Genomic DNA, 14,704 nt, shown 5'->3' with positions numbered 1-14,704 from the left:
TGTCTATTTAGATCTTCTGCCCATTTTTGGATTGGGGTGTTTGTTTTTTTGTTATTGAGCTGCATGAGCTGCTTATAAATTTTGGAGATTAATCCTTTGTCAGTTTCTTCATTTGCAAATATTTTCTCCCATTCTGAGGGTTGTCTTTTGGTCTTGTTTATGGTTTCCTTTGCTGTGCAAAAGATTTTAAGTTTCATTAGGTCCCATTTGTTTATTTTTGTTTTTATTTCCATTTCTCTAGGACGTGGGTCAAAAAGGATCTTGCTGTGATTTATGTCATAGATTGTTCTGCTTATGTTTTCCTCTAAGAGTTTGATAGTTTCTGGCCTTACATTTAGGTCTTTAATCCATTTTGAGCTTATTTTTGTGTATGGTGTTAGGGAGTGATCTAATCTCATACTTTTACATGTAGCTGTCCAGTTTTCCCAGCACCACTTATTGAAGAGGCTGTCCTTTCTCCACTGTACATTCCTGCCTCCTTTATAAAAGATAAGGTGACCATATGTGTGTGGGTTTATCTCTGGGCTTTCTATCCTGTTCCATTGATCTGTCTTTCTGTTTTTGTGCCAGTACCACACTGTCTTGATTACTGTAGCTTTGTAGTATAGTCGGAAGTCAGGGAGCCTGATTCCTCCAGCTCCGTTTTTCATTCTCAAGATTGTTTTGGCTATTCGGGGCACTGTGTGTTTCCATACAAACTGTGAAATTTTTTGTTCTAGTTCTGTGAAAAATGCCAGTGGTAGTTTGATAGGGATTGCATTGAATCTGTAGATTGCTTTGGGTAGTAGAGTCATGTTCACAATGTTGATTTTTCCAATCCAAGAACATGGTATATCTCTCCATCTGTTTGTATCATCTTTAATTTCTTTCATCAGTGTCTTATAATTTTCTGCATACAGGTCTTTTGTCTCCTTAGATAGGTTTATTCCTATATATTTTATTCTTTTCCTTCTTTTGACATTCAGACTACCTGCTCTTTGTTGCAAAACTCTTATATATCCTGGCTGCCCCCTCGCCTCCTGGGAGCAGTTCTCTCAGGGTTACTTGAGATGCGGCCTCCAGGGCTTGAAGTCCTAAAATTTCCCACCGGATAAAACATAACTCTCATCTTTTAGGGTATGAATAATTTTTTTAGTTGACAGGTATAAATTATAGCCCTTATTTGATAAGCCAACAACAGCCCAGTTATTCTTTGGAAAGAGTTCTAGTTGAGCTAGGATCTGTCTGGAGCCTTCTGCTGCAAAAGGGAGCATGAATGCTTGTGAGGACCCTTTGTCACCTGGAGTAGGGAATGCTGACTTAGAATGAAGCCAGTAGACAAAGCTTTGCTCAAGGAGAAAATTTAGGGAACAATTCTACCACCTAGAAATGGTCCAGCAGCAGCACTAGCCAGCTGAGCATTTACAAAGCCTAATGGATACCAGTTTACAGAGTAAGAAAGGAAGACAAATCTATTTATCTATCTATCTAACTTCAAATGGTCAAAACCTGGTATTATGAATTTACTATGGAATATTTATAGAAAAGTTTCTATCTAGGTTTAAAAAAAGTACCTTTATGCCATCCCATCAGTTATTAATCTGAGAGTTACCGACTCCCAAAGAAAAATCCTTCATTTAAGGATATTTGAGGACTACCCATTAATAACATATACATGCACCAATCTGAACAAGCAATTGTAGTCAAATATTAAATTTATTTAGTGTTTTTACTGAAGTCATAAAGAAGAGACTATTCTTACCAGTTGCCTTCTGGATTTATGAACTGCTGCACTGCATAGCCAAACTGTTCACTTGAAGGACCAGAAAATATCTTTGCTTCCAGGAGACCAACATTGTACGCCACACAGCAATTTAAAATGCCTATGAAGGAAAAATGAAAACGTAGTCCATATTTACAATTTGTGAATAAAAGTTTGTAATATAATTATCAAAGGCCACTTAAAAAAAGTGTTTGAAGTAATAATTATTCTCTTTATCAATGTTTACCAAGAAATAGTGGCTACTGATTTTTAAGTACTAATTTGGGGCCCTGACACCATGCTAAGTACTCTACTTCCATGATTCATTATTTCATTCATCTTCATAGAAATCCTAAAATATGATTGGTTTTTTTTTTTTTGGCCACACAGCACGGCTTGCAGGATCTCAGTTCCCCAACCAGGGATCAAACCTATGTCCGCTGCAACAGAAGCATGGAGTCCTAAGCACTGGACAGCCAGGGAATTCCCTGATTGCTAATATTATATTTGTTTTGCAGAAATTTCTGAGGTTCCTGGAGATAAGTGTGTCTCACAGGTAGAAAGTGATAAGGGAAGGGCAGGATTTGAACACAGGGCTGTCTGACTGAAGAGCTTGAATTCTTAAACAACATATTACCTCTAGGGATTAAGTAACTTCAGTTCTATTTGTCCTTCCTAATGCAAGACTCTAAACCACCCAAGGGCAGGGTTGGAAGGTTATCTTCTATTTCTTCTGAATCTCCCTGAAGACCTTGACACGAACTCTATATGAAATGTCTGTTGAAAGAGCATTGCTGAATACATCAAAGGAGGTAAAAAAAAAAATCACAGCTGCTTGAAAATTGTATCATTTTTTCAGAAAGGATCATTTCTGAGAATGAAATGTAAGGGAAAGGGGTCATATCTTTTATTCCAGCAGGAACTGCAAAAGTGGTTTTGCTTTCTGATGCTTCTTTCTGAGTGTTCGAGAAATGATATTCATTTTCAGAAACAACAAAGGCCTTGATAGGATAAAGCCTGGATAGACCTTTTTAAAAAACCTTGTTTGTGATGGAAAGGGAAAGAGGGGAAAGAGTAAGGTTGATGAAGTCTCCCCCTCTGACACTGATAGCATTAATGCTGGTCATCCTATGTTCTAGAGAAAGAAGATTGTGTGGATATTAACATTCTCTATGGAGATGGGAACAGATTTCAAGCTGTTTGAGATCAGTAGTTACCTTAGCAGACACTGAAGGCAGAGTGGACTTTTCAAAACTGACATCAAAGTTCCATCAATATGTGTTTTCACAAAGGAATAACCCACTTTCTGGGCCACATTGGAAGTGCACAGTATTTCATAAATCTATTGTTTCAGGCATTGAAAGGATGGAGGAAAAGGGCTGGCTCTTCCATTATGCCCGTGTACTTCTGGGGACAGATTCTGAAATGTGCTCCAAAGGAATAATGAGGTCAGTGATGAAGCTTTGGGGACTTAAAGTAGTTGACGTGCCTCTTTACCTGCCAAGATCACTCTACTGTGGATCTGTTCACTCAAGAGCGCTCAGGTCACTATTATTTTTTAGAAATAAATGTGTTGCCAGGAAGAGAAGGACAAATCATAATTTTCAAATACTCTGTAGCAAAATCTACACGGCTTCACATGTGCACATTTTCTCCTTAATATCTATTTTTGATATGCACCACTGCTTCTTTATACTTTTCAGGAAATAAAATGCAAACGAAAATAATGTAGCAAAGTAAGCAGAGAACCAGAACTGACATTCAGAATATTGGTGTTTCCAATCAACAGTTTAACTTTACCCCATAGTGCAGAACTCAATAAATCCTATTTAAATACGTTACCAATTATCTAACAAACTAGTAAAAGCTTGGGGAGGTGATATCAAACTGTCTCCTCTTTTAAAATATCTTTTGCTAGAAAGACCACATATGGTTATATATATAATGACCTCATTTTTTTCCCTATTAATTAGACCTTGGCAGATCATGGCATGACATGAAATCACGATGGAGTCCATTTTATCACGTAGCAGTTAAATTTTATTATATATACGCCCAAATGTGTACATACATACTTATATGTATATACTATGTGTTTACATACATATATACATGTGTCTATACATACATATATAAACTATGAGTTAAAAAATGTAAATCATATTATTTCATCTCTCTGCTTAAAATACCCCAATGTCTGAGAATAAAATCCAATTTCCTTACCACAGTTTCAAAAGCCCTTCATGATCTGGCCCTTGTGTATCTGGTGACTTTCACTTTCCACCACTGTCCTCGCTCACTGTGCTCCAGCCACTCTGGCTCTCCTTCTGTCCCTTGAACACATCCGGTTCATTCTGCTTATGGCCTTTGCAGCGGCTTGACCCACTGCCTACAGCACTCTTCCCCACTCGGTATTTGTGTCCTGCCACCTATTCACCATTTAAGTCTTTGCTCAAGTCTCTGCTGTTCTCGTAGAGACCTCCCCTCACTCCTCTACCAGCAACATCCTTCTCCATCATTACCCCAACATCGCAGCGCTTATCATCTGAAGTGATCTTATGTATCTGTATTGTTCTGTGTCTCTCTGCCTACTAAAATCTAAGCGACTTGAGAGCTCAGATCTTATTTTTTTTATTCACTCCTACTTTCCCAGCACCTAGGGTAATATTTGTTGAATGAAATGAATTTTTAATGAATATGTGTTCTTCGATAATGATATGGAATATAGACAAAATCAGGGGGAGAAAGATCACTCATAATCATATCATTCTCATGCAAGTGCAGTTAATTTCCTTCCAGTATTTTTTCCAATATTTAAACCATAATGTATATTCCAATTTGTAGCCTACTATTTCTTAATGCTTATGTTTGTCTGCCTATGTCAGAATCATCTTGATTCATTTGATCCCCACCAACCTTGTGAAACAGCAAAACCTAGCTATTATTACCAATGTACAAATATGGAAACTGCAACTCATGGAGATTAGATGTCTTTCTTCCTCAGTGTCACACAATTGGTAGCTGATATCTGAGTCTTGGTCTGGCTCATCTTCTCAAACTTATTGTCCAGAATTTCCATTCATAAACGGTCTGCTCATTTTTCTCACAAAACATGTCCTTCTCCATCACCACTCCTTCATTCCTTGATACTAAATCTCTTCTTTCCTGTACTTCAATCCTTCCCTCAAGAGCCTGCCACTTTTGATAAATCTGGACAATCTCAGTTCACTATACTTATTTTTCTCAAATATATATTTAAAACTCACTATGTCACCATTTCACACTTTGCCTATGATAGCTAATTAGCTTCTATAAATTTAATGTAAGTATTCGGTCTAATTCAATGTCTATTTCCTCTTTACAATCCCACTGGTCATAGTAATGTGTTCCTATGTCTGTTCTCATAAATTAACTGAATCATATGGAAAATAATAACCCTATTTGGTTCATTGTGTTTCCTTACCCCCCAAACATGCCCACACACTAAGAAATGAATCATTCAAAAAATATTTATCCAACTCCTTTGTGCGAGGCATTTTCCTAGGTCCTGGAGATGTAGCAATGAACAAAACAGACAAGATCTCTGCTGTCTTTGAGCTTTCATTCTTGTAATTGGAATAAAATAATGAACAATTATATCATCATGGGATAAGCATTAAATTTCAGAAAGCTAAAAGAACCCTGATCCAAAAGTTGAGAAGAGGGTACATCCGAGTTTGAAGGCTTCATAGAAGAGGTGGCAATCCATGGACCTTGGAGGATGAGCTGGAATTCACTGCATAAAGAGGAAGGCCAAGGTCATTCCAGGCCCAAGGAACATCCTGCTCAGTATTATGGAGAAGTGAAAGAGAAGAGTATGGGGACGGTGAGAAACTGGCCCAGCAAGTCATAGATTATTAATTTATACATTCCAGGTCTATATTAGATGCACTGAGTTTCAGGGTGACTTCAGCCTTGTCCTGTCAGGGTCATGTCAGGGTGTAACACTTCTCCCCTGTCCTCATGCGGATGCCTGTGAACGCAGTAATAGTACAGCAAAGTACTTATCCAAGGTGACCTTGCTGTATATTTGTTGATAGTAACCGAGCCCAAGTATTCAGTGAATCTCACGAAACTTTACTGCAAAAATATGCAATGTATGTCCTGGGGGGTTAACTAATTTCCTCTCTGTCCACAATTAAAAGGGTGTCGTGTTTCATCCTTGATTATAACCTGGCTTGTTGTCATTTTTATATCCACAGGCAAACCAGATAGTTAAGCACACACTGATTAATGCAAACTTCTGTTTTCTTCCACTCATTTAAAAATTTTATAGCACCTCCTGCCCTGAGAGTTCCTGCTCATCTCTGAAACAGATTTCTGGGAAACTTTAATAATTAAGAATTAGTTTAAGTAAAAATGGAGTTCATTCTCCCACTTTATTCTGGAACCTGATTTTAAATTATAAGATAATTCAAAAGAGAAATAAATATATGTTTGGTAATGAGATATAGTTAACCCAGTTTTGTTCTCAATATGTAGTGAAGCTCAGAAAGGAACAAAATCTTTGGAAAACAAGGGCAGAAATAAATGTATTAGACAAAATATATCATTCTATATTCAACACAAGATTTTGTCAGGAAGTGTCTTGATTTCCATGATATCACTGTCAGAGCTCAATGACACATATTTGTAGTAGAAGATGGTAGGAAAGTCTAATTTGTGTGGCTAATGCAAAACTTAAGCATATCTACATACGTTGAAGGGCAGGTGGGGCTGGCTTTTCACGGAAGGGGTTCATTTGCAAAAAGATCCACAGAGTTAAAGGGGAAAAAAATTCATGTTAAGAGAAGAGAATTAAGGCCCAAAGCAAGAGGTAGAATTGGGAAGAGAGGAGTATTTTTAACTAGGACTCTCTTATTGCATTCTAGCCCATTCCTGCAGATGTATGCTGGCATTTTCGGGAGGAAATGTCTGTTAAGTAGTAAACAAAAATACAAGAACTCTTTTAGTTATAAAATAAGTCAGGGGGGTGTAAGGTACAGCATGGTGACTATAGTTAATAATACTGTATTGTACGTTTGAATGTTGCTAAGAGAATAGATCTTAAAAGCTCTCAACACAAGAAAAAAATCTGTAATTATGTGTGGTAATAGATGTTAACTAGACTTATTGTGGCAATCATTTTGCAATATATACATGTATCAAATCATTGTGTTGAAAACAAACAACCTAATCAAAAATGGGCAGAAGACCTAAATAGACATTTCTCCAAAGAAGACATACAGATGGCCAAGAAGCACATGAAAAGCTGCTCAACATCACTAATTATTAGAGACATGCAAATTGAAACTACAATGAGGTATCACCTCACACCAATCAGAATGGCCATCATCAAAAAAATCTACAAACAATAAATGCTGGAGAGGGTGTGAAGAAAGGGAACACTCCTACACTGTTGCTGGGAATGTAAAGTGATACAACCACTATGGAGAACAGTATGGAGGTTCCTTAAAAAACTAAATATAGGGCTTCCCTGGTGGCGCAGTGGTTAAGAACCCGCCTGCCAATGTAGGGGACATGGGTTCAAGCCCTGGTCCGGGAAGATCCCACATGCCATGGAGCAACTAAGCCCGTATGCTACAACTACTGAGCCTGTGCTCTAGAGCCCACAAGCCACAACTACTGAGCCTGTGTGCCACAATTACTGAAGCCCGTGCTCCTAGAGCTCGTGCTCCACAGCGAGAGAAGCCACTGCAATGAGTAGCCCGCTCATCACAACAAAGAGTAGCCTCCCCTTGCCGCAACTAGAGAAAGCCCGCACATAGCAACAAAGACCCAAAGCAGGCATAAAAAAACAAAACCAAAAACAAAACTAAATATAAAACTACCATGTGATCCAGCAATCCCACAACCAGGCATATATCCGGAGAAAATCATAATTTGAAAAGATACACGCACCCCGATGTTCACTGCAGCACTATTTACAATAGGAAAGACATGTAAACAATCTAAATGTCCACCAACAGAGGAATGGATAAAAAAAGTGTGGTACATATATAGACTGGAATATTACTCAGCCATGAAAAAGAACAAAATGATGCCATTCGCAGCAACATGGATGAACCTAGAGATTATCATACTAAGTAATGTCAGACAGAAAGACAGATATCATATGATATCACTTACATGTGGAATCTAATAAAAATGATACAAATAAACTTATTTATGAAACAGAAACTCACAGATCTCGAAATCAAACATATGGTTACCAAAGGGGAAATGTGGGGGGAAAGTGATAAATTAGAAGATTGGGATTAACATATACACATTACTAAATATAAAATAGATAAGTAATAAGGACCCACTGATTAGCACAGGGAACTCTATCAGTATTCTGTAATAACCTACATGGTAAAAGAATCTGAATGGAGATATATATATATATATATATATATATATATATGTATATATATATGTATGTATATATGTATGTATATACATATAAAAAACTGATTCACTTTGCTGTACACCAGAAACTAACATAAGATTAAGTCAAATATACTCCAATAAAAATTCTAAAAGTTAATTGTGCTGTACACTTGAAGCTAATATGTCAATTATATCTCAATACAAAATAAAATAAAATCCAAATTACTCATATACATGAACTCTAAGGTCTGAATGTCTATGAAAGTGCAAGCACAGGGTCTCACTGATTTAAGAATGTGGAGCAAATCTCTATCCCATGGCTGGTGGGGACTGGTCCTCAGAAGCTGCAGAGGTATGGGCAAAGGCAGGGGAGCAGGAAGGTCCAGTTATCACCAAGACATGGGGGAACTCTCTTAGGGGACAGCAAACGTTCCCAGAAGAACTGTGCTTAAGAGTCCAGGAGAAACACTCTCATCTAAATCAGGGATGGGTGAAACTCCAGGTATGATCTGTCTTGGGGCAAACTTCTCCCTATCTGGGGGTCTGGGAACCTAGAAAATAATTTCTCTGCTTCTAAAAAAGGATGGTGTGACAGGCATGTGAGAGACATTTCCATTTAAAAGAGAGATTAGAAGGAATAAAGGAGTCGCTGGTACCAAGAAAGTTTAACATAGCAGGTCAAATTCCACTAGGTTTTCAGGCCTGAAAATAATCCTCTGTTGCTCAAGGCTCTGTCCTCTGGGCCTGCAACAGCTCTACTGGCCTCTTCTTCTTTGTCCCCTTCAGTTCAAGAGCAGCATTTCTGCTGAGACAACATTCCTAAAAACCTTGTAGGTCTCCTGTGTATGTCATGGTGATCTGTGCCATTTGACAAGAGAGCTTTCCACAGATCTTTCCTGGATAACTCTTTCTCTCTTCCTGGCCTCTGCGGAGACCGTTGAGAGGATCCAGGAATCACACGCCTAATCCATTTAGCAAAACGTTTTCCAACGACACTCTTGGCCTTCCCTTCAGAGCACACTTTCCTAACAATGAGTCCCCTAATATTTGCTCTTTTTTTTTTTGAATCTGGATAGACTAAGGATTTCTCAAATCATTAAGTACTGTTCTTATTTTGTTTAATGCTTCCTTCCTCAATTTATCTCTTTCCTCTTGCACTTTACTACCTTCAGCAAGGAAAAAAGCAGCCTGCACCCTCCGCATTTTGCTTGGAAATCTCCTCAGCTAAATATCTAAGTTAATTGCTTGAAAGCTTCCCACACAACAGCAGGACACGGTTAGGCCAAACTTTCTGCCACTATATAACAGGAATCACCATTCCTTCAGTTTCCAACAACATGTTCCTCATTTCCTTCCGAGCCCTCACTGGAAGTGGCTTCGACATTCATGTTTCTGCCAACAGTTTCCACAAGGTGATCTTCAAAGCCCCTCTATCTAAATAAGGTAATATTCACAGATTTTGAGGACTGAGATATAGAAATATCTTTGGGGGACCACCATTCAATTCAATATGACGGGTATGCCAGTAAAGTTAGATCCTGCCCGATGTCTACCTGGGCCATTTTTTCAGGGTTGTGTTTGCAGCAAGAAAGCTTGAGGGTAAGGTAAATCTCACCTCCAGGACAAAGAATGGGTTTGCTGAATTCTTGCTGTGAAACAGCAGGTCACCAAACTCAGTTTTCCTCTCTCATAATGCAACCTACTCAACGTGTGCAGGCTTCCATTTGCATCCCTTCCCGTTGCCCTCATGATACTTTGTGGGGAAGCGCAGGGAAACGGATGTAAACGTGCTCGTGCTACCTGTCATGCTATGAGTAATAAAGTCCTTGGTCTCTGACTCAGGCACCTCATGTCATTTGTCAGCATCCATGAAACTGTAACGAGCTAACGTATTAGTTTTTACAGAGCGTAAAATCAAATATCAGATTTGTCAGGGTAGAGAACAAAAACTCCCCCGTCTGGGTATTGAGGGCTGAATGACAATGAAAATGGATAACTCCTGGGGGTTCAGAGAAATCTTGGGAGAGCACTATATTTTCCTATAAGGGTGGAATAGGGATCCAAAAGAATTATATTTCAATTTTAAGAAGCAAAGAGATTACAGCTAATATTTGGGTAATGATTTCATAATTTGTTCTGCTTCGTAATTTATGACCACTTTTTAAAAAATGATGTGTGCATGTATCATTTATTTGACATTTACTCTGCATGCATATTAAAGAAACATGTGCATCACTTCCGTGCAGAAATAAATGCATTACTATGTAGTTAAGCCTAAAGGGGCATTATGGATGAATTACATCTTCCCCCAATTCCCATGTTGAACCCCTAATTCCTAATGTGACTATATATGAAGATAGGACCTTTAAGGAGGTAATTCGGTTAAAAGAGGTCATAAACGTGGGAACCTAATCTGATAGGACTGGTGTTCATATAAAAAGAGGAAGAGACACCAGATCTCTCTCTCTGCATGTACATACAGAGGAAAGGGCACATGAAGACACAGACAAAAGGCAGCAGTCTACAAGCCAGGAAGAGAGGCATCACCAGAAATCAACCTTAATGACCTCTTGATCTTGGACTACTATCTCCAGAGCCGTGAGAAAATAAATTTCTGTTGTTAAAGCCACCCATTCAGTAGTGTCTTGCTACGGCGGCTCCAGCAGACTAAGATGGGGGAAATTGGATAATATCAGAAATTTTCAATTTACTATGCTGCGTTTCAAAGATAAGCCTGTCAATATACAGATGTGCATATATAAATACAGGAGAGATATATACTAATTCAAGTTATATCATTCAAGGTTCACATTTTGTATGAAAAAAATACAAGTCGTTCTTTTGTGACAAAGTAACTACATCAAGTATTAGAGTATTGCGCACATTGTTGGGTGATTTTGATGCCCTTTCACAACTTTCGATCTTGCAGGCAATGAACATCTTCAAAAGTCTATAGCAATTGCTTCTGAAGTCCATTTATTATGACAGTGCTTCCTAACAGCGCAATATATTCTCTTTTTTCATGAGGATGTTGGAGGATGAGTTGCCATCTGGCAGACTCACTGGCTCCCAATGGCCGAGAGGATGGGGTTAAGTAGTGGAATACCAGCTCATCAATTCACTTTCTATTTTAACAGTATCTTCCTAAATTCCTTTTATGTGAAAGGAGAAACGCCTCTCTCTTCCTCTCCCTCTCAGAATAGCATTTTTGTGCATTTAGCAAGTCAGCGCCTGTTGAATAGCTTGCTCATTAACAAGATATGCCTGACACATCTCAAGGCCATGTATGGAAACAATAGACATAACTGAGGTAGTATTTCTTCTATTATATCTCTGTTCACAGGCCACTTCTCTATAAACTTTTGGTTTGGGTCTTCCCCTATCATTTTAGCCTGTACGCACCCATCTTATAATTCACCATCTGCATCTCTTATTGTGATGTACTACCTCGAAATGTTACTTACTGTTCACTTGTGTACGTTTTGTCTCTTGATAATTGCATACTCATTGCCTCCCCACCCTGTCTGACCTCACCTCCTATCCTATCTTTTTAGCTCACTCACCTGGCTCTTCCTTAAACTCACTCTGACCTTAACCTTTTGCATTTGTTTCTTCTGCATGAAACACTCTTCCCAGAGAGTGTTCTGTTTCTACATCAAACATCAACCCATCAGAGCTGCCATTCCTCATTACCTGTGGTGGTCAGGGGGCTCCCAGGGATCCCCCTCTCCTGCTATCCATGCGTTTGTGTGATCCTCTCTCCTTGAGGGCAGGATCTATGACTTCAAACCAATAGAAATGAAGATTCAAAATGCAGAATCAAATATCACAGAGTATCACTTCTGTAATTACATTACATAAGATTGTAACGTCCGTCTTGCTAGTAGATGCCTTCTCTTGTTGGCTTTGATGAAGCAAAGAGGCCCACAGGGCAAGGAACTCAAGGCAGCCTTCCACTGAGAACCAATGGGGAACTGAGGCCCTCAGTCTAATAGCCCTGGAGAAAATTAATTCTGCCAACAATTAAAATGAGCAGAAGTGGATCTTTCCTCAGTTAAGAATTCAGATGAGACCCCTGCCCTGGCCGACACCTTGTTGCAGCCTTATGAGAGAACCTGAAGCAGAGGACCTCAGTGAAGCCATGCCCAAATTCCTGACCCACAGAAATTGTAAGATAATAAATGTATATTAAGTTACCCCATGTGTGGTAATTTGTTATATAGCAATAGATATAATATGACCCCAAGCAAAAAAATATCTTCCTGCTTCCCACTCCCTGCCTAGCATTCTCTGTCCCCCTTACTGTGCATTGCTACCTCTTATGTGATGTATTTATGTTTTTAATTTGTCTTCCACCCTCATTAGAACCTGTATTAGAAGAGTTAAGTTTTGTAGGGATTGACATGTCTACAATTTGGGACAGAATGTCTCTTTAAGGAAAAAATTATAAAATTGTGAAACAAATTCAGGTATAAAATTAACTTTTGTTTAGAATGAGAAAAGTAATCCTAGCAAATAGTTTTAAAACCTGAAAAATATATTTTTTAAAAAACATACCTTTTACTGATTGCCTGACATACTTCTGTAATACATTTTGCCTTGGCCGGTACGCGGGCCTCTCACTGCTGTGGTCTCTCCCATTGCGGAGCACAGGCTCCGGACGCGCAGGCTCAGCGGCCATGGCTCACGGGCCCAGCTGCTCCGCGGCATGTGGGATCTCCCCGGACCGGGGCACGAACCCGCAGCCCCTGCATCGGCAGGCGGACTCTCAACCACTGCGCCACCAGGGAAGCCCAGCTCTACATCTTTTGATCACCTCTTTACTTGATAACTTTATGAACTCATACTCTCTAAAAAGTAATTTTTTTGGCATGATAAATTGAATGTTTAAAATTATTATTATTTACAGTTAAGGAAAGTTTCTTTCATTTTCATAACACCTTATTTGTAATGTCATGTAAATGTTTAGGACTGTTTTCCAGTATCATACAGGAGCTATAATATTTCAAGGTACCTCAAATTTTCTTTTAAAGGGATTAATCCAGAAACTTTTTGAACTGATGACGTTGATCAAACAGTTTGCTGTTGATGTCTTTGTTGAAATATGTTATTTTAGGGTATAAAAGAGACAATGATCTGAACTTCTGCATATTTAATAAAAATATCAGGCATGTGAATACATGGGAAAGGTCTGCAGAGTGAGGGTGCCTGAAGCTTAAGCTTCCCCTGTTTTATGGTAAATCTGTCTTTGTCCCGAAAAGTAGGGACTTTGTTTTGTTTACTGCTATATTCCCCCCTACTCAGAGTATCTACATGGTTGTAGATCAATAATCAATTGAATTAACAGATGGACTGCTGATTGTTTCACCTTTCCACATAATAATAAGTTATACATATAATGGGATATCAGTAAAGACCAGGTTTATCAATAAATATAAGTTCTGGATTGATTCAAAGGAAGATGCTTGAATGCAAGTTACTGAGAAGATACCTATAGAGGTAGATTAAAAGATTAGTAAATATGTACATATATATGTATATACAAATATACACACATTTTATTTTCTATTTAGAATTTTAGAGAACATTTAACTTTGCTCTTTATCTAGCTTTAGGAGAACCCTATATTTTGGGGTGATGTAGTGGCAGAAGTATGCCAGTGCTGGAAGTACAAGGATTTTTTTTTTTTAACTGAAACATCCACATACCGAGCAAGACCAACAGTACCTTGTAGAGCCTAAAAGCTTGGCCTCTGAGGTTGGAATAGCTCTGTGACCTTGGACAAGATCCTCATCCTATATAAGCCACTGCTTTTTCACCCGTGAAATAGACCTAATCTATGAGCCTACCTTATTGTGATCAGACAGTATATATAAAACCTTAACCCAGTGTCCAGCAAATGATGAGCACTCAGTAAAGACAGCTTGTTTTTGTTATTTTCTTTTACTATTCATATCATTATATATTACTGATAATGGCATACTTTTTGAGAAATTGTAAAAGGCATGTTAATTTGTGATCCTACTTTCACCTCTGACATAAAAAACTATATCCTAAATAAGTTTCCATTTAAGTTTCTGAGAACTGCTGTGCAATGGATAGGAGGACAGCATGTCTACATTTTGCTGAGACACACTCACCATGAGAGCCAAGAAAACATTATCAGCCCATGGACCCTCCAGGAAACCACAAACGCAGGAAATGGGGTTACTCAGACCCTGACTTTGAAACTAAGAAAACAGACTTCATGGGACTTCCCTGGTGGCACAGTGGTTGAGGATCCACGTGCCAATGCAGGTCTGGGAAGATCCCACATGTCACCGAGCAACTAAGCCCGTGAGCCACAACTACTGAGCCTGTGCTCTAGAGCCCGCGAGCCACAACTACTGAAGCCCATGCACCTGGAGCCCGTGCTCCGCAACATGAGAAGCCACCGCAAGGAGAAGCCCCAGCACACCGCAACTAGAGAAAGCCCGTGCACAGCAAGGAAGACCCAATGCAGCCAAAAATAAATAAATAAATAAATAACAGTATATTAGGGAAAAAAGAAAA

General features: G+C 38.8%; 1 protein-coding gene across 1 annotated transcript in view; it reads right to left on the bottom strand.

Moving 5' to 3' along the window:
* The window catches only part of ITGA2 (integrin subunit alpha 2), a 104,802-nt gene that overhangs the window by 77,784 nt on the left and 12,314 nt on the right, over positions 1–14,704 (bottom strand). Inside the window, exon 2 of the mRNA XM_079918933.1 lies at positions 1,742–1,862. Coding sequence (XP_079775059.1) covers positions 1,742–1,862 — 121 coding nt within the window. The remainder of the gene's footprint in view (positions 1–1,741; positions 1,863–14,704) is intronic.

The sequence above is a fragment of the Stenella coeruleoalba genome, assembly GCF_951394435.1.
Source record: "Stenella coeruleoalba genome assembly, chromosome: 3".
NCBI lineage: Eukaryota > Metazoa > Chordata > Mammalia > Artiodactyla > Delphinidae > Stenella > Stenella coeruleoalba.
The sequence above is the reverse complement of the archived record's forward strand: the minus strand, read 5'-3'. Positions and strand labels throughout refer to the sequence as shown.